This window comes from Streptopelia decaocto (assembly GCF_964273445.1).
Source record: "Streptopelia decaocto genome assembly, chromosome: 15".
Taxonomy (NCBI): domain Eukaryota; kingdom Metazoa; phylum Chordata; class Aves; order Columbiformes; family Columbidae; genus Streptopelia; species Streptopelia decaocto.
The window spans coordinates 3,282,012-3,302,557 of NC_138670.1; the positions used below are offsets into that span (position 1 = coordinate 3,282,012).

Below are 20,546 nucleotides of genomic sequence, written 5' to 3' on the forward strand. Positions count from 1 at the left end.
ACGTGCTTCAATCCTTGGTGGTCACCCAAGGCTTGATCTTTGTGTTGCGCTGTGGGTGACTGAATTCTAACCTGCCTCTCTCCTGTTTGCTTCCAGTTGTTGCGTGACGTGGAAAACACGCGCATGATGAAGAGGAGCTCTCGGCTCTCCTAATCCTTTTGTCGGCGATTTGGAAGCGGCGGCCGCCGCGCCTGCTTTTCCGACATGTCTGGATCGACGCAGCCCGTGACGCAGAGCTGGCGCGCCGCCGAGCCGCGCTACCCCCCGCACGCTATGTCCTACCCGCTTCAGATCACTCGGCCACACGCGGTAAGGACAGAGTTGTTCCTTCCCTACCCACTGGCAGGGCCGGGGCCGCGTGGTGTGTCCCCGCGGCTGTGGCGTGATCTGGGCTCGGATGTGGCTGTTACAAGGAAATCAGCCCGCTTCCGTGCCTGTGGTTTGGGATTTCATCGTTCCTCTCTCATGGGACCCTCTTCTGTTTCTTCATACGTTGCTTTTGGCTTTTCTCTCCCTTTCCAGCCTCTTTCCGGCACTGGTGGTGGTTATGGGCTCTGGCTCATCTCTCTGAGCACCCAAGTCCATTTGGCTTCTGGCAAGAGCACCCTTGGGTGCGGCAGCTAGTCTGGGGGGAGAATGTTGAATGCACCGGAGCTTGCACAGGTTAATTTCACCCAGATTCAACCTCTCTGCGCTGTGTCACTCACATCTGTGCTTGCTCATCCTGGATGGTTGAATATTTTTGGTTTAAGCAGTTAACGGAACAGACTCTCCCTAGTGGAACAGCTTTAGTCAGCTCAAGCTGCTTAAGTGAATCTTATTAGGTGCTGGAGTGCGGCAGGCACTGGTGAGGCTGCTCTGGAGCTGCTGCTTGGTGGCTCACAGCGAGGTGGCCGCGGCTCGTAACGCGGGTTGGTGAGGAGACCTTGGCTCAGGGTTGTGTTTCTGACAGTGGTTATTGAACAATAAAATTCCTGCTGTGAAGGTTTTAGAGTTAGACTTGAAAGCCTGGAAGGGATAAAATTCCCTTGTCTTGCTCACTTTGCGCTTCAGCAGAGCCAGAGTTTGGGAAGGGTGTGAAATGGAGCCGTTAAGGAGGGCACAGGACGAGCTTTTGGCTGCGTTCGCTGGCTCATCTGGATCGCTCGGGGCCTGCGTGCTTCTGCACAAAGAGCCTTTTCATCCAGGGTATGAACCGCGCTGACCTGCTTCAATTTATGGGAGTTTTGCTTCCGTCGGTGCGAACGTGTTCGGGAAGTGAGACAGAACGAGAGCGTTTGTCTCAAGAAGAAAATCTCGGTTCTCTTTTTATCAGAAACGCGAGCAGGAAGAGGATGTGACCAGGTGAGCAAATATCTACAGTCATCGCAAAACTGTGTTTTAAAACCAAACCAAAGAAACCTCAGTACCCAGTGCGGAGGTGGATTTTAGCAGAGAGGGGGAGGCTCCTGCCCTCGGGGTGCGGAGTCCTTGTCTCCTCCAAACCCCGGCTCCTTCCCCTTCGTGTCGCAACAGCAGCGTGAACCAAGCGGGGCAGTTGTTTGCAAGCGGGACGGAGCTCTGGGTTTCTCTGCCCTGCGCTCTGGCTGGGGTGAATACTGGTTTTATTCTGTCATATTAACGTTGGAGGAAGTTGCTGGCATTTGCTGCTAGAAGCTATTTTTACAGCCGCGTGTAATCTTCCCGAGTTATGTGATACCTTTGAGGTGTCTGGATGCAGGAGAGGTCCGAGCTGAGATTTGTTTTTAAATTGTTTTATTTTGGATGGAAAAACCAAAGGGCTCCTTTGTGCAGAGCCGCGCCAGCCCTGTGCACGCCGGACACCCCTTCCCTCTCCTCGGGAGGACGGACGGAGCGTTTCTGGAAGCGCGTCCCTGCGTGATCCGCCCCGCCACGCTCAGCTGTTTGCAAACACGTGTTTCCTGCTCGGCGCCGTGGGCTGGAAGCCATGGCCCCAGGGCTGGGGCTGATCTCTGCTGGGACCGCTGGGGAGAGGAGAGCCCAGTTGCTTTGAAGTTGCTGCGCTGTTTAATATCAAAGCCAGCGGTATTTGCTTGCATGTCTTGGCCAGGTCAGTTTTGTCATGGGGTGTGTTTGCACAGTGAGAGCTTGTTTGGAAGAAGGCAGGAGAGGCCAAAACCAACCCGACACTGGCGTGTCTTGCATTTGCTGTGGTTTGGTTCTGGTTCGCTGCCTTCCACGACATCCTGTGCTGAGAACCGGGCATTTGTCAGCCTGGGGATCCTTGTCCTGGTGTGGAAACGCCCTGGGTCACCTCCTGGGCACGTGTGCAGGGCTGAGCGAACAGGGCTGCAAATGCTGCTATAATATAAATAAATACAGTCCAGCTGTGACGGTCGCACCCAGGGAAAGGTGGCGCGGCAGGAATACCGAGCTCAGAAATGAGCCGTGACGTTATTTTAGGCTTGGGAGACACTTTACGAAAAGTGATTTAAAGGATTGCGGCTGTTTGATTTCGCAGATGAGGCAAGTGAGAGGGGAGGCTGTGGAGGGGCAGAAGGCAGTGGACGTTTTCCTTCTCCTATCATGTGAAACCTGAGGGAGTATCCAAGAAAATGGGGAAGATGATGTATTTCAAGAGAACAAACAGAAATATGCTTTGCACACATGGGCACTGTCTCACAACAGTGTTCCAGGAGTTCCTGCCGAGTCCAGAGCTGCTGCAGAAGATCCAGTACCGGTCGGGTGAGGGTGTTTGTTGGCTGGTTTCACTCTGAGGTGCCAGCTTTGGGTGCTTAGTTGACTTCTGTCGTGTTCAGCTTGGGAACAGAGGAATTGTTTGAGTGCTCCGTGACCTTCAGCTGAAGGTGAAAAAACACATTGCTTACACTCTTAACCTTCTAATGTGTCTGAAGTTCATGCTCTCTCAAAGGAAACTTTCGCATGAGGGATATTCATTTTCAGGCAACCTGCAGATATTTTCTGCGAACAGATCGATTTCCCTGCGTAGGGCACGTCCCCCTTTCCTTTTAAAGCACCTTCATGGTCAATATGCCCTGGGGGCAGGAGGGTTCCCCTCTCCTCCTCCCCGAGGATCCAGTTTCTCGCCAGTCCTCCTGAAGCGCCCGACGTTCGGTGCTGCGGGAAGGATGCGGTTTGGGGTGCGGGCTGCGCTTGCCAGGAGGGGGGTACCGGCTGTGGGAGGTGCTGGGGGTTGGGGCACACACGGTGCCTGTGTGTGGCGGCCTCTGTGCCAAAACGCCTTCTGGTTTGGGGGAGCTTTTAGTGTTTTGCCTACTAGAAGTGCTAAACAGGCTCAGGGATTGGTAGTGTCGGTGTGTGTGCATGTGTGTATGGAATCAGTGCGGTGTCCTCAGCTGGATCCCCATTGGGGAGCACCATCCCCTCCCTGCAAAGCGAGAGCCGCTCGGCATAGCGGATCTTTGGCCCCGTTTCCCCCGCACAGCTCAGCTGAGATGGCAAAGAGAGCTCAACCCCTCTGCTCTGGCTTTGAGACCGTCCCCGGCCACCCCTCCTGTCTGGGAGCAGCGCTGTAGTTCCTTCATTAAACTCCTCATTTGCTAAACAGCACTTGCGCAGGAGCATCACAATCAGATCGCTCGTTTGTTTCTTGGTCTGTGATAAATACTTCCTTGTCTGGCTGAACCAGAGACAAGAGGCTGATGCAAACTGGTGTATCCATTCGGTGTCCCAGCCAAATGGTGGCCTGGGGGGGACTCCAGTGCCTTCCCCGGCCAGTCTCCTCCTCCCAGCAGCGTGAGTTCAACCCAGCGTCCTGCCATGGAAGGTGCTGGAAGGAGGTGCAAGCTCTGGAGATGGCAGGAGGTGGCTGCTCTCCGCAGCAACGTGATCAGCGTGGCAAGGCTACGCCAGGTAAGCCTGCAGAGACACGGTGTCTTTTGCATTAATCCACCAGACGCCTTTGCTGCTGTGTTGATTTTTTTTCCTTGGAGGAGCTATTCACGCTTTTATCTGCTGGAAGCAAAATGCCAGTCTGTGTCGGTGCTCCAGGAACTCGCAGAACGGAGGAGTTTACGGCGCCAAATGCTCAGCATCCCCCAGGCTCTGAGGATCCTTCTCCAGCCGAGTCTCCTGCTCCCGCTGCGCAGCCGGGCCGGTTGTGCCAGGGATTTGCGTCCTGTGTTCTGCCCGCCTGGCTCCAGCTCGCGTTGCAAGGAATGGCTTGAGAAATCAAAAACGTACCTTGGAAATGCTGACCCTGGCTGGGTCTGTCGCAAGAAGTCGGCGCGGTCCCTCTGGAAGTACCCGGAGCTTGCCGGCGAAGGGTTTGCACGAGCTCCCAGCAGCTCAGCGGTGGATTTGGGAGAATTGGCTTTCTGCTGTGGGACCGGGAGACATGGAGGTGAAGGAACAAGACACCGAATTCCCTGCCCTGGGGTCTCTCTCCCATCGCCAGAAAGGAGTTGGCTTACAGCAGTTTATATTTAAAGCTCGTTTTCCCTAGGACACAGCCTTGATCCAAGGCAGTTCTTTTTCTTCAAGCTACTGTAAACTTGTATGGTTGCTCCTTAATCTGCTTTTTGGACGTGATTTGATGCAGAGGGTGATTCTTTGCTTTTGATTGATCTCAAAATTGTAAATCCACAGGGGAAGAAAAAACTTCTTCTGCATATGTGGTTCAGCAATGGTAGAGACCTGCTAATGCTGCTTCTGGAGACACGAAGCGTTCGCCTGCGCTGCTGACCTGACTCTGCCCAAATTGCCCCTCCAGCCCCCGGAGACACATTCTGCAGGACTGGGGGGTTTGCTGGTTGTCACCGTCACCATATTTATTCAAAATACTGAGCAATTCAGGTTCTTTGACCTAAAAGATTTGCCGTGGAGGTGTAAGGAATTGTGGGAGACATGGAAAGAAAAAAGGGTCCTGTGTGACCCTGCAGATAGATTATGGGTGGCGTGTGGGAGGTGATGGGGTACTACGCTGCAGAAAAAATGCGATGATGAGCTGAATGACCTGGTGCTTTTAAGGTGGAATTTCTGGGTTCGTTGTGTGACGAGAGCTGCTCCCCCGGCGTGGGTGTTTGCAGCCACGAGTGTCTTCGGGGAGCCGAGCGGGGGGAATGCAGGGAGGGCAAGGCGGGTCATTCCCAGCTCAAAGGCGCCTGGATGCGACTGGGACAAAAGTCTTGTGATGGAGACGGGCTCAAAGGCAGCACTGTCCTGGGCGTGCGGCTGGCTCCCGCGCCCGGCACCGCGCAGATGGCCGGGGCGCCACAGCAGCCGAGAGCTGCCCCCACCGAGACGTGATTCTCCTCGGTGAATGGCGCATTGAGCTGGGACGGGCTGAGCGCGGCTGGCAGCCCCGGTTTGCCGGGAGGCCGTGGGGAAGGATGCGTGACCGCGCAGCTGGTCCGGCAGACGTGGCGTCGGCAGCAGCGACCGGTGCTATCGAGAAGGGGCCACACGCAGCGTGGTCACCTCCTAAAACAAAAGGCCAAGTCAGCAGCTTCTGAGAGATGGATGGATGGCAACGGGACTGTCGGAACAATACGGGCATTTGTCTTCCCAGCACATGTTGCATCCCCGTAGGCAAGATAAAAATGCATGTATCCTGCTAGGTTTTTATTACTGACCTTATCTTCAACAGTAGAGCTGATTGTGGAGGAGTTGCTTGTTTTTGTGTTTGTTTTTGTTTTTTTCTTAAATCTGCAGCGAGCTCCTCCCAGGGCTTTGGGGAGGAAGTGGGGCAGACAGCAGTGTACTTGTGGACAGCCTGTTTTGATCAATAACCAGCTCTTTGCAGTTCAGCGGAGGTGTCTGGTGGCAGAGGATGGTGAGGACGATGGGCTGGGTGCCACGCTGGTCCCCTCGCAGCCAGACCTAATGCACCGATGTCTCTGCTACTGCCCCGGTTCCTCCCAAACCTTCCCCCTTCCTCTTACCTGAGTTGGCTTTGCAAAGAGTTATTTTCTCCAAGCAAAGGTTAAAAAGTGCATTTCTCGGTCTGATGAGCAACTGCTGCGCTGCCAGTGCCAAGGGGCATCCAGGCACCAGAGAGCTTTTCCTTTTATTGCTAAAATAGGTCATGCTCACTGCTAGGAGAAAGAGATTTAAAGCAACTTATTCTTTCAAAGTTCAGCATGTGCAGAGCAGGGCTGGGGGGCATCCCCTGGCTCTGGCAAAGCCACTGGACTGGTTGCCGTGCTGCTTTGGCCACCCCACCTTGGATGGGGAGCTCACCTGCCTGGCTTGTGCGCGGCACCGGTGGCTTGTGCGCGGCACCGGTGGCTTGTGCGCGGCACCGGTGGCTTGTGCGTGGCACCGGTGGCTTGCCCAGCCTCCTACTGCAGTTGGGGTTGCAACCAGGGGCTCAAGCAGCACAAATTAATTGCTGGATGGTCAGAGGCCCCTGCAGGTTTCAAGTCAGGATACGCTGCTCTGTGCTGGTTTCATGCTCCTGCGGGGACAGGGTGGCTTTGGAGTCTGAGGCTGTGAAGTCATGTCCTGGCCACTGTGTTTGTTGTAAAACAGTGAAATCAATAGGGGTGCTTTATTGTGTTTTGCTCTCTATTTGGACCACGCCGTTATTAATCGGCCTCGTTTAGGGCTTAAACGCTTGGGAGTGCTTCAGCAGAAACAGCACGTTGTTAAGAAATGAGAATTATGCGCAATACAACACTGGGCGAGCTCGTAAGGAGCAGCCCACGAGCTAATCCTTGGCGGAGGTGGCGAGGAGCTGGGCTTTGCTCCTCGGCGAGGGCGTGCGGTGCTGTGACCGGTTTGCCCGCCTGCGAAGGTGCCGAGGACAGCGCGGGGCAGCGGCGCTTGGCTGGGCGCGGGTGCCCGGGAGCTCCGCGGGCGAAGCGCTGCCCGTGCCCAGTGCCACCATAGCAGGTGGCACCGGTGCTGCCCTGTGCCGGGAGCCGGCTCAGCTGGCGGATGTGGTGACCGAGCCTGGGACTGTGCTTCCTCGGTGTCGCTGCAAAACAAGAGCTGGTGGTTTCTAAGTGAAGCCGTCTTTGCACCGAAACTCGGCGGGGAGCTCCTGGTTGCGTTGTTGGCTGAAGCCGTGGTAAGCGACGGGGATGGATGTGACGCTTCGGGCTGCTCGAGCTGTGCTGCAGGTGCTGCTCTGGCTGGGTCTCCACGAGTTTGCTCTAGAGTTGTTTTCCAAGGAAGCCAGAAGCGCTGGGCGTTCACACGTGTTTTTCTGCTGGTGGGAGGAAGCGAGGAGGAACAGTTTGCCTTTCTGTTGCAAGCCCAGCTCCAAGCTTCCTTTCTGCAGGGCCCATGTCTTTGGGGTCTTCTCCTCGGGGGCTAATTCGTGATGCAGTGGGAATACCGACTGGATGGAGCTGTCAGTGGATGCCGTGTCCATATGGACGTGCTGTGTGTTGGGGCTGGGAGGGCCGGCTCGGGGCTGCCGGTGGCCGTGGCATGGTGGTGTCTGCTCTGTGCGCCGCGGGTGCTTCCAGCATCGCTCTCAAAGCTGCCTTTCCTCCCCTCGCGGAGGTCGGGCAGCCCGCTGGGGCGGCTGTGGGCAGGGGAAGGAGGAGTGAAGCGCAGCGGCAAGCGCACGCATTCAAAACAGAAAGCGAGAGAGGCCAGAGGCTGCGCGGCTGCCTGCAGTTGTCAGTTCAGTGTGGGTTATCCTGAGGTCGGGGACAGCACAGATGATTGCACTGGAGAGACAATATGGTAGGTAAGGCAGCAGGCTGAAAGCTTTAAAGAATTTTTTAAAAGCGGGGCGGGGGGAACCTACTTTTAAAATTTGCCTTCATCAGGGATGTCTCTGTTTTTGTCTTCCTGAGGACTTTTCTGTAGTGTTGCCTTCAGTCTCCTGGCTTTAGACAGTTCAATTAGTGTATCTAAATGAGCCTGATAGACTCGGGTTATTTAGGATCAGAGGAATTACCGTGAAGGGGAGGGAAGGGTGCTCTCGGCGCTCCCAAATCAAGTAAAATCACAAAAAGACCTTGAGACAGGGAGTGTTTCCACCAGCTCCCCCGGGCCTGGCAGCGAAGGACTCTGTGTCACCTCCGCCTGGGCCCAGGTGCCTCTGCAGCCTGCTGCATGAAAACATGTGTTTTAATGAGGCTGCGTTTGGCTCTTTAGCATTTTATTTATCCAAGCGTTGGCCTTGTGCTGCATTGCTCTCCTGGGGTGATTTATTGCACTGTAGGCCCTTGGTGTCCATCTGTCTCCGATGCTCTTGGTGCTGGCTCAGCCCAGCCAGCGGCTTCTTGTGGTGCGGGGCCAGGAGCTGCTCAGAGGACCCGCTGGGCAGGTTTTGGGCTGTATTTAGACAGAAAGCGGCTACATTTTGTTGGTTTTCCCTGCAAGACCCTTCCTCACCGCTTGCCACAGCAAGGTGGTGGTTGTGAGGTCTGTTGTCTTCAGCTTCACCCATGTCAGGCTTCGACTGAAACAGGTTTGAGGAAAGGGAGGGAGAATCGGGGTGCTGTGTAAAAGTTTGCAGATGGAGTGGGGTGCTGAAGCGTGTCCCTGGGTACGTGCACTCCGAATCCTCTGCAGTTCTGGTGCTGGTACCAGCAGCTGTTTGTGCTCCCTGCCCTCCACGAACCCTTCTCCCAGCCCCAAATCTGTTGATGTGCCCCTGCCTTTCTGCTTCCTTCATTTCTGTTTCATGACTTACTGAATTTATGAAACTCTGCTAAACTTGCATGAAGAAGCAAGTGGGAGCACCTGAACCACAAGGAACAACAGGAAGGTTTGGCGTGAAAGGAACAAAATCCTGACCAGAGGCAGTGGGAGAATGGAGGGCCCTGGAGGAGATGCTCCTCAGATTTGGGGTTTGGGAAGAGGGCTTGCAGAGGGCGGGAAGAGATGCAATGAGAAGATGAGCAAAAATAGAATTGGCCAAAACCCGGTGAATCGATGGAGAGGAAAAGCAGCAACACGTAGCTTGGGGCTGTGGAGCTTTTTAGTTGCTCTGTTTCGGATGTCTTATAGCTGCCCTTGAGCGGGTGCCAAGGCTGAGCTGCAAGTTATGGGTCGGGATGGGGATAAATCACGCCCGTGCTGCGTGTTTGGGTGATGGGGAATCCCCAGGCCCCCGGTGCCTCCCAGCACACGGCTTCACAACACTGCTGAACAAAATCGAAGCGTCTTCCCAAGGCAGCTCATAAACCTTTCCAGCATTTACGTTTGAAAAACACGGTCGTAGCTCATAGTGCAACTTACTGTAGTAACTTTCCGAGCAATTAACCCACCTACGTCCTACTGGGTTTGCCACAGTTCCTTTGACGGTTCATCACAGGGCGCAGAAATTTGTCAGTTTTAGTCCTCCTTGCTCATTTTTAGGCTGTGTTTTCTTCTGGCAGAACCGACCGCTGCTGTCAGCAAAGCGGAGCAGGTCAGGGCGCGAGCTGGGCCGTGTCTGGAGAAGCGGGAGCTGGTGCTCACCAGCCATCCCGGCCCCGAGTGTCCCCGTCACTTCGGGCCACGCCACCAAGCTCTGAGCTCCACCAGCGATTTTCTGACGGGGGTTAGAGGAGGGAAAGGCAAAGCCCAGCCGAGTGTGGGCAGAGGGAAAAGGAAAAACAGATGGTTCTTGGGACATGCAAGAGCCTTTTTTTCTTCTCGAGGGCACAGCCTTCGAGCCTCCCAGACGGGTAATTCTTGTTTATACGCCCACAGGAGGTGACAGCTCTGGTTGTGGACCTATTGGTGTGTTCCCAGACATGGTGTGTTGGTGTTGTAGGTGGATATTGGGAGCTGCATTGCCTTTTTATTTTTTTAGTTTAAACCAGGACAAGTGTGAACAAGGGGAGCTCGTAGGCAGCAATTTGGCTGGGGCTGTAAGAGCTAACGGGCTCCTTCAATTCAGGTGTCCGGGTTTGTCCCACCTGTGGTTGGCCCTGTGGCGTTTTCTGTCCCGCAGCCCCCAGGGCCTCCTGTGTGGATGAAGGAAAAGCAGCATCTCGGGGCAGCATCCTCCCTTAGCACCTGGATCTAGAGCAGAAGCGAACGTCCCCGTGGGGCTGAGTGGCTGCTGTCTGGGACGCCCCTTGCTGCAGAAGCTGAGATCTGAAATGGTCAGGCTGGAGGTGGAGACCGGGAGCTTGGGGCTGGCCGAGGTCCCTGGTGTTCCCAAGAGCAGTCACGGTACAGCAGGACCAGCACCACTTCAGGTGCAGGTTGTCGCTGTTGAATCTCCCAAGTCCTTTCTTTGCCTGTCGTGCACTCGCTGGGACATTTCTCCAGCTTCCCTGGTGCTGGGACGTGCCAACCCTCACTACGTCTGATCAAATAATTTCAATTGCAGCTGTTAGGGCTGAGAGTCCCCTGCCCACACTCCCAACTGTATGCATTTGGTATTTTATTTATTGGTTTGTGGGTTTGTTTTTTAACTCTGAAGTGTCTTTTCTTCTCTTCGAGGGAGTTGGAGCTTTTTTGTTCCAGCTGAGAACTGTTCAGAATAGACTCCCAGGTGGGATTGGTTCTTCTAACGTACATGCGTGTCGGTGTTACCAGGGATATTCAGTGGCAAGGCTTTCTATGCCATTGCTGAAGGTCTCAGTTAATTAGATGATTAGTCTTCTGGTCAAGTATCTCTCCGCAAATAAAAAATAGCGGTTCAGTGTAGCTGCTAAAATAATGTTGCTGGAATCAGTCTGTGGCACAGAGCAGGAGGGCTTCTTATTTAATTAAAATCAGGAACATACTGTACTGTACTCTCCAAGGGTCAAGGAACAAAAGGGACGTACACATAGCGACAAACTGTTCTTTCAAACCCCTTGAGCTCAGCCCAGGGGAGCTGTGTTTAAAGGGACACTCTCCAGATAACATTTGCGATTTCTAGCCTTCCTTTTCTGAATTTTCTTTTTCTGTTCCTCATCATGCTGCATGGATTATTGAAGCTGAAAGTATCCTGTGACTTTGGATTTTCTTCTTACCTGTTCTTCCCCTTGGATTTTGAGTTGTCATCAGGACTGCTTGGGTGCTGGAAATCCCTTTGTGTGTGCTCGGTGGCTGGGCTGAGCTGGCTGGGCCGAGCTTGCTGGGCCCCCATCGCAGGGTCCAGCCTGGGATTAGCCCCAGGAGAGGGCTGGAGGCAGGTTGGACTGGGGGCCGAGCTCCCATCCCAACACGGCGCTTCAGGGAAAGAACATCTCTGTGGTTTATTCGGAACTGTTGGGGTTCAACGCTTGCTTGAAAGTGGCCACCAGCCTAATGAGCTTCTCTGTGTTTGTTTTTGCAGGACGTGGCGCTGTTGGAGTACCAGCATCATTCCAGGGATTTCGTGTCCCACCTGCCGCCGGGGTCGATCATGCAGCCGCAGCGGCGGCGGCCGTCCCTGCTCTCCGAGTTCCAGCCGGGCAATGAGAGGTACCGTCCCCTGGCCCCACGGGCACCCTGACTGCGGCAGCAAGTGTTGTGCACAGCTCTGGGACCCGGGCAGTCGTAGTTTGGGTTGAAGGACCTTCCCAGCTCCCCCAGTGCCCCGCCTGCCATGACAGGGACATCTGCACCAGCTCAGGTTGCTCAGAGCCCCGTCCAGCCTGGCCTGGGATGTCTCCAGGGATGGTTCATCCACCACCTCTCTGGTACCTGGGCCAGGCTCTCACCACCCTCTCCTGTGTAGCCTGAATGTCCCCTCTTTTCGTTTAAAACCATCACCCCTTGTCCTGTCCAGGGTTCTGTTCTGCATTTGTACTGACTGTGCTCAGTCCCTGTGCCGCTCTTTGCTTCATCATGCAAACGCACTTGGCACCTTTGCCTTCTGGTTTCTTGCCTTGGACTGTCATGCATTTTAAAAACATCTTAAAAACACCAAACAACAACAAAACCCCACCTCCCTTCCCTTCTGTGGAGCTACACGTCACATTGGCTTTCCTCACTGCTGGAAATAAAGCCCTGTGGTCAGGTTTGGTCTGTGGCTCCCGAGGCTGAGAAGAGCTCATTTCCACGGCGCATCTCCGCTTCCTCTGCTGCTCTTCCTCCTCACTTTCTGTGTTTCTGTTTCCCTTCCTGCATCCCTCGCGCAACTTTCTCCGAGCTGTTTTATTCCTGTCTGCTCCCATCCCAGCTCCCCCTGTGTCACCGGTGATTTCGTAGCCCCCATGGGAGCCTGGCAGCGTTTTTAGGTGCGACCCAGGGCAGCGCCACGTGGCTTTGGAAACGCTGTAGGTGCTTTAACCACGGGAGTGGGTCTGTTCCGAAGACCATCACTCTCACTCTCTGTTTCGTCACAAAACGTTGCGCTCTCACAGTTTCTCTTCTGCATTTGATGCTTAGTGGCTTTGGGAAAAAAATGACCTGGAAGAGAAATAAGAACCTTGCTACAGTAGATTTATGCAAAGCATTTTTGGTTTTGAGGCTCATTCCTTGGGCTAAGAGTCACAGGAATGAATCTGTTTCTCTAAAGTCATAACAGTTATGGGAGGGGGGAAGGGCCTCGGGAAGCTGGATGTGGAAAGGTGTAGGTGCGGCCAGGACCTGCTTTTTCCGTGGGCTGGATCCAGCGTGGTGCTCAGCAGGAACAGCACCAGGAGAATCTGGAGGCAAAAAGCAGCCTCCAGAGTTAGTTTTGCGTCTTCCCCCTGGATGTGCTCTTTGGGGTTGTGCCTGTGGCTCCTGCATGTACAGAGGGTCATGTTGCTTCTGATGGTCAATGATTTATCGCCATGTGTTACATTGCCTTGGCTTTGATTTCTTAGCACAGAATAACATAATTATGTTAGAAGTGGATCAGATTCAGCTGAATTTGGGGGAGATAGGTAAAGAGAACCTGACGACGTGCTCATGCCCGTTTGTTTTTCACATCACTTACGGTTTGCAAAACAGAGAACCAGTTCTGCTCTCCAATAAAATGAAGGTTTCAAGGTCCGAATGTGCTGTTTAAAAAATATATATATACCTTGGTTCTTCCATATCACAAAAAAACCCCAAACCAACCGCAAGCCTCGGTGTCTGCTGTACCACGCGCCTAATGTGCTGTGGCCATCCAAGCATCTCGCTTTGGTTTACGGATGTTTCAAATCCTCCAAACTCTGTTTTAGTGTTGACAGCCCTGTGAATGTGGGTAGATGTTAATTGAGGTTGCCAGGTTTACACAACCAAATGGTTATCACGGCCACTTCAGCACTCCTGACCTGAATGGTGAAGTTTTGGCATGCTATAAAACGGAACTTTTTAATGACATACTCAACTTAATTTCATGTTTTTTTCCCCGTAACATCTGAAGAATTGATCTTCTGCAAAAATTATACTGGGTAATAGAGCTAAAAATACCACTTGAGTTGAGCTCAGTCGGCATCTTGTGCCAAAATGCTGGGATATAGGCTCATTTAAAAATAAAAGAAGTCGGATATCTTTTGATGCAGGATGGGGGGGGGTCTGCAGGAATTTTCAACCCAGTGTAATGAATTATTGAAGTCATTCAAACTGCGTGGCGCTGGGGAGGTGTTTGTCCATTTTGCAAAGCCAGCTGCTGTTTCTCCGCATCTTTAAGCACTACAGTTAGAACCTGATCCTATGGGGGCTTTGTGTTTTCATCTTTGTGCTGTGAGGACCTGCCATCAAACAGCACCTGATGTGCTGTCATGGAGCCCTTTGCATGTTTGGTTGCTCACCTGGGCCAAGACCCTGGAGGTTTTGGAGCAGGTTGGGTTGGTTGTTGATGTTCACCCCGAAAACCAGCTCTGGCTGTGCCTGGTGTTGAGCAGGTGTTGGTGGAGGGAAACCCTTCCAATCCCCCATTGCTTTGGGTGTTTGGGGGCAACAGCCTGTCTGGTGTTGGTTGTGGTGGCTTTAAATCCTGCAGAAATCACTTGGGCTTGCTTAGATTGTCCTCCTACAGCCTCACAGTTTCTCTGTCTGTCCTGGCTGCAGTTTTGCTGTAGTCACCAGGGTGGTGGTTGGTTGTCGTCCTGTGGAAAGGGAACAAGCGGTGAAGCATTTCACCATGGACACGGTGTTTTTAGTATGAATCAGGTGTTGGTGGCAAAAAGGTGTTGAGTCGTAACTTGCTGGAAGGAACGGGGTGCTGAGATGGCCCCATGTCTTGGAGCAAGAAGCGTGTTCGATGTCAGGCTCAGGCAGCTGCTGTCCCCACAGCCGAGTCTGGTGGGTCGGGCAGGATGTGTCCCACCACCATGGGCTCTCCTCCTAGACAACCCGGTCCTGCAGGAGATGCTGGGAGCTGCACACAACCCTTCTCCACATCCATCAGAGTCCTCATCCTGCCTCGGTGCATGGGCAGAGACCTGAACTCCCTGCGCAGCAATTCCGTCTTGGATGGGAGAAGGAAAACCTGCACCTCTCTGAATCTGTTGCTGTAGGGAAAGTTGGCTCTGTCTGTCTCTGCAGGGATGTGCTGCTTTCCGTGATGGTTTTTTTGGGAGCAGGCTTTTTCTTGGAAGGATCCACAGACTTCCCTTAGCTCGTTCGGTTGGCTGTGCCAACTGGACGGCAGGAGCGAAGACAAGTGCTTCAGGATCTGCTGTTGGTACAAGTCGTACCGTGAGTACTTGCAGAGGAATGTCCTGGCAAGGTGACAAGCATAGGGGTTTCTTCTCTTATATATATATATATTTTGGTCCACAAAAGAAAAACTGGGTTGAGTGTTAAAAGGCAGGTGCTCGTGAGGCTAGGACTCCAGATGAGGACTAACCTGCCCCGCTTCATCATTAACACTAGCATTTGGTTTATTTCAATTAGTCATGTGTAACTCGCATGCGATTAAAAACACTCTTTCCCTTCAGCGAAGCAGGAAGCTCTGGAATAAACCAGCCAGGTGGGATCTCTTTGGAAAATGCAGCAAAACCCCAAACTCTGTGTAAGGGGAGGGTTTTTCAGGCAGGGGTCCCGTCGGCACCGTCATCGCGGTGTAGAGGCTGCTGTGAAGAGTGGGAGGTGTGAAGGCTTCAAGCGGGAGCGTTTGGATTCGGTTGCGTCGGGCAAAGCGATCTCGGGAGCGGCTGGAAATTCCAGTGGGTAGAGTTAATAGCAGTTCCAAGGGATGGGGAAATGGAAATAAAATAGCACCCTGTAACATTGCAGCTGCTTTCCCCGGCGTGGCCCCTGCCCTGCGGTGAGTAATTGCCTTTGTAAAGCTGAGTGCTGCTCTTATCTTAAAAATACATGTTTTTTTTCTGAGGGTAGCAGTCGTGTCTGTGCAGCGGGTTGTGTTGGGTTCCTGACGACTGCTGAGGTCTCGGAGCTGTCCTGTGTCAATTAACAGTTTCTTGGTAATACAGCCTTAAAAAAAAAAAAAAAAAAGTGAAAATAAATACATCTGACTTTTTAAATTGCTTCGGTACAGCAGGGCCTTGGTGTTGGAATATTTTAACACCTGCCCAGCTCAACAGTTGCTCATTGTTGCTGGGTTTTCCAGCAGAGCCCCAAGTGCCGGCGGGCAGGGTTTGCACCAGGGGTTGGGACCAGCCAGCAGGAAACTCCAGAGGTGCCGGGAGGGATTTCTGGGCTTGCTGAGAAAGCCTGAGGATCATTCGGTGTGAAAGTGTTTGCAGGTGAAGCGAGCTGTGCCTCAAAGCCAAGCTTAAGAGCTGTTCTGCACCGACGTTTCGGCAGCGCCGGAGCCGCCCCTGCCCCTTTGTGAGGAGGAGGAGGATGAGCCAGATTCTGTTCCTGTGTGTCAGTGGCAAAGGTGCTGCCCCAATTTAAAAAATTAAACCCAAACCAAAGGGATCTTGCTTCCCTGGAGCGGGGTTGGTTTTGCCCCAGGGCGGCAGAGCTTTGCTCGAGGTGCTGCCCCGCACAAAGGGGTTTCACGGGGTTCCTCCTCTCCCTGGATGTGGCCCAGAGCGTTAGAACTGCTGGAAAGGCTCCTGCTGGCTTCAAGGGGCTCTGGCTCCTTCCCTTTTTGCCATCTTCTCCAAGATATTTAATTAGCTCGGTAGAAATTAATGTCAGGAGTTGCAGTGTGTGGGTCGGGGCCAAGCGATGCCCAAGACCCCCTGTCTTTTGTGCATGGCAAAACTCATCCCATCCTTTCTTCCCCTTCGAGCGGTTTTGGAGGCTGTTCGGTTTGTCATTTGGTAACTGGGGAGGATCCTTCACCACGCAGCTCAGGAGAACTTGAACAACCTTGTTTAAGAGAGGAAAGAATATAAAACACACACCATTTTTTGTTTCCAAGCTTTGAATCTCCTGTGCTTAATTTAATTTTTATTTCTTTAAGAGACACTTCTGCCTAAAGTGTTAAAAACACACCCTTGGAGTTGCTGCAGCAAAGCTGACCCCTGGGCACAGTAAAACGTTTAATGTATTGTTGTTAGGATCCCGTTACAATTCCCCCAGGAGAATCCTGCTAGGGAAAACAGAGCTACAAAAAAAGTTTTATATTTGCTTTAAAAAAGCAAACCAAATATCCAGGTATTACCAATTGCATCACATTTAGTAAGTGAAAGATATTTGAGCCCGACGTGGCTTGTCGGTGCAGTTCCTATCACTGGATAACGTGCTTTTATAGTTTGCCAGGTCTCTGTCAGATGTGCAGCTACATGTGGCCAGTTTCTTTCCTCCCCCATCCTGGAAAAATAAATCCCTACTATCTAGCCACGGAGGAGGATGCTTTTTTTCCCCAGCATATAATCTTTGGCATTGCTATAGAAGATGCTGACAATAAGCAGTGGTGTGGGTACCTGTGGCTAAGTAAGCCAAATATGGCATAAGGGAGCCCTGCCTGGTCTTAGGGGCCGCAGGGCGATTTATGGGCCAGAACTGAGGATTTTCTGAGCTCTGGCTTTTTCTGGGCAGCCCAACGCACGTGGCGTGACCGGGAGAACTCAGACCTGCAGCCTCGGTTGCTTTGTCCCAGTGCGGGGACAGCCGCCCCGGGTGGTGGGACAGGAGGGGACGGGTTTCCAGGTGACACGGTGGCGATGCTGAGGAGGGGACGGCGGGGCGGCAGTGATGCTGCACCGCCCGTCTTGCTCCCCGATAGATTTCTGGTTCTGCCTGTGCAGACCGAGCACTCCAGGAGACACACCGACCTGTGGGTCTGTGAAATCCTGAGATGGTTGAGTCCAGGCCCACCCGGCCTCCCTTAGAATCACAGAATCATTTTGGTTGGAAAAGACCTTTAAGATCATGTTGTCCAACCGTTAACCCAACACCAGCATCCTCCTGGGGAATCCCAGAATGTCAGGGGTTGGAAGGGACCTGGAAAGCTCATCCAGTGCAATCCCCCCATGGAGCAGGAACACCCAGCTGAGGTTACACAGGAAGGTGTCCAGGCGGGTTGGAATGTCTGCAGAGAAGGAGACTCCACAACCCCCCTGGGCAGCCTGGGCCAGGCTCTGCCACCCTCACCAGGAAGAAGTTTCTTCTCAGATTTAAGTGGAACCTCCTGTGTTCCAGTTTGCGCCCATTGCCCCTTGTCCTGTCACTGGTTGTCACCAGAAGAGCCTGGCTCCATCCTCCTGACACTCACCCTTTCCATATTGATCACCATGAATGAGTCCCCCCTCAGTCTCCTCTTGTCCAGCTCCAGAGCCCCAGCTCCCTCAGCCTTTGCTCACACGGGAGATGCTCCACTCCCTTAATGGGCAGCAGTTGAGCCCTCGCTCCTCCTCGAGTAGCTCGCAGTCCTAGCGCACGGGAGAGCAGGGTGGTTTGTTTTCTAAAGGCTCCTTTCTCTTTGTCCCCAGATCTCAGGAGCTGCACCTGAGAACCGAGGCGCACCCCTATCTCTCTGACCTGACCAAGCCGTCGGACTTGGAGTTCATTGAAAGCAAGAGACCGCGCCTGGACCTGCTGCAGGACCCCCTGATGCGGCACTCGCCTCTCCTGAACCAGAGCCAGCAGGGAGGGACAGAGGATCTCTCAAAGGTAAGGGGACATTGGCTCGGGATGCCACATGTATGTGGGGTCTGTGTTTTGGGGTCCCTTTGGCTTGTGTAGAGCTGCCCTGGGGGCTCTGGGCCGCTCCTGAAACCACTGCAGATGGGGTACCTGCTGTGTCAAACAGCGCTTGGTGGTGTTGGGTGGTGTTCACTGAGACACAGTGGCCTCTTCGGAGAAACGGAAGCGTATCCGGCTTTCCCCATAATTATTATAGTCACGGGTTTGTATTTACTGGGCTATTAGATGCATCAGAACAATTTGGAAGCTCCAGTAGGCTGAATTAGGGGTGCTCATGTCTGGCTTTTCTGGATGCTGTGCCCTGATTTGATTTTTCTTGACCTTTCTCATTTATCACCTCTCTTTATTTAATATCGGTGCTTGAAGGGTTTGGATCGGTTGCTGGTGGTTCTTTAATATAATCTTCCCCAGGAAAGCCTACCTTGTCTTAGTCTCATTTAACAAAGCAAGTTGTTTACTTGCAATTGTCCCCTCTGCGCATGTGATGGATGTAGCAAGGAGAAATCCCTAGCTCGCCTGCCTATTTGGATTTACTTTCATGCTGCATTGGGCTAAATTGTATTTGATTTTACCTCGAGATTGGGCGTATTCCTGGCTGGCAGGAGCGTGTTGCTGGGTGAACGGGCCGGGGCCGGGTGGTAACTGAGGGTTAGCGCAGCCGCAGGCTGGCTCGGGAGATGTCGGAGCCCGTGGGGAAGGGAAGGGGCTGGTTTGCTGTGGGAGCTGGTTGAAATAACACACGGGTGAGAAACCTCTCGCTTGGTTGTGCCGGGATATTCAGACATCCCTTATCCATACAGCCTTACATGAGATCCCTCTGACCCATCTTAAATGAGAAGGATGTTTAAGTTCAGGGGAATTCTGGGTCTCCTGGAGGGGGGATGCGGGACTGTCGATGAGGAATGGCCGGTGCTGGCATGGTGGGTGAGCCGATGCTGGGAAGGGATAGAGCAGCTTGTTGTCATGAGCTGTGTTTGAACTTGGAGTCTGTGAGAAAAGCACCAGACGTGTCAGCTTGCTCTCCTTTAGCTCTTGAGAGTGCGTTGCCTTCAAAAACCGCCTCCGAGGTGCCGTGGCCCTTCTGTGCCCCTCTTTGCCGCTCCCTCAGAGATGCATCTTCCCGAGGCGATGCTGGGACAGGCAGGAGGAGCCTGGTCCCTGTGCCACCGGGATGTCTCGTGCTGGCTCTGAACCCGCGAGTGTCCTGGGGGATGCTGGGTTGGGTGGCTGTTGGGGAAATTCAGCTGTTGGCCACGAAACGAAAATGATCCATGTCCAAAGATGTGAGGAAACCAGGACAGCTTTTCTGTCTGCGCATTGTTTCCATCAGCAGTTCTGTTCTGCCTCTCACTGGAAAACCACGTGTTGTCTCAGCTATTTGTTTCTGGTAGGCGAAGCCGCTCCTGAGGCATTAGTTGGGGAGTTCAGGGGCTGCGTTTGCTTCTTGGTCTGTGACACGCTTCCAAAAATTACATGCATTTTGAGGGCCTTAAAACATCTGTTAATGAACGAGGGAAGGCTGTGAGACAGCATGACAAGACTATGCTTTTATGGAGCCATTTGTAAAAAGTGGTGAGGAGCAGCACGCACGTCCGGGATGCAGGAGCAGCGCTCGGAAGGTACGTCTGCGTTTGCAGCTGATGAAGCCCTTCCCGAGAGGCTCCGTGCCGAGCGCCACGGCTGGGTCTGCTCCTCTCCCTGGCTGCCGGGACTTGCTAAGCCACACATTGGGACGCTGCCTGCCCTGCCAGCTCATCCCCACGGACGCTGGCCTGCGCTCTGCTTTGAGCAGCACCGTGTTTTCCCTTCTTGCTCAGCGTGTCTTCCCTTCTCGGGGTTATTCTGCAAGATTCCTCCTTTCCTGCAAGGTGGGTGTAGAGCCAGAGGTCTCTGTGCATCTCCGAGCTGCACGTGTCCCGGGGCGGTGTCACAAACGTGGCAGCGGGACGTGTGTCCCAGTGACCGGAGCCGGAAAGAGGAATTGACTGTTCCATCTGTGCTGCTGACTCAGTGCCGATGAAGCTGCTCGATATCGTATCTAGGGCAGCTTTGCGAGCCGGGCGAGATGCACCACGTGAGCCCGGTATTGCTAAACGCACCGGTCAGTGTTTAGACAGAGCATCCCAGGAGTTGTTCGCTTACCCCTCACCCCATTCCACGTTGTTGCAGTCACTGTGCAGGGAGGAGCTCGGAGTAACAGTGCTATGGCTGCTTTTCATGGTGATTATGCTGATCGAGCTATTTTTTGCACAGTAAAGAACTTCACAAACCCCTCAATAAAAAGGGCGGGGGTTGGTTGTGCGCTCTGGGGGCCAGCCTGGCGGTCCCCAGGGATGTCGCTGTAACGCACCAGCGATGGATGTTGCCTTCAGGCAGCGGATATCTGCTGGTCTCTGGTTTCAGAGCAGCGGTGGAGCTGAAATGCAGAGTCAGGTCTGTGGTGGAGTGAGTTTAGCACGTCCCTGATGACTACTGGTTACATTGGGTTTACCAACCCTCAGTCCAGGGAGAGAAGTTAACACCTTTGCTTTGGGCCATAATCCATGCTCTGAACACAGAGTAATTCACGTGGCAAATGCCGGTAACAGGTTCCAGAGTTTTTTCCTGAAGAGAAGTGAATCTCAGGACTTCTTTTCCTCATCTGCCTTTCCCAAATGTGGGGAGAGCTGGGCCCCTTTACCCCGTTTGGGATCCCTGCAGCCTCTCTCCCAGCAAGGCTTGGTTTGCGAGGAGGAGGTGATGTCTTCTGT

At 53.3% G+C, this 20,546-nt stretch overlaps 1 protein-coding gene across 10 annotated transcripts in view; it reads left to right on the plus strand.

Moving 5' to 3' along the window:
• Positions 1-20,546, plus strand: part of NCOR2 (nuclear receptor corepressor 2) — a 213,224-nt gene that overhangs the window by 65,625 nt on the left and 127,053 nt on the right. For all 10 annotated transcript variants that reach the window (XM_082066400.1, XM_082066408.1, XM_082066409.1 and 7 more), the window contains exons 2-4: positions 97-309; positions 11,168-11,295; positions 17,583-17,763. In XM_082066400.1, the coding sequence (XP_081922526.1) occupies positions 205-309; positions 11,168-11,295; positions 17,583-17,763 (414 nt within the window). In that variant the 5' untranslated portion in view covers positions 97-204. The remainder of the gene's footprint in view (positions 1-96; positions 310-11,167; positions 11,296-17,582; positions 17,764-20,546) is intronic.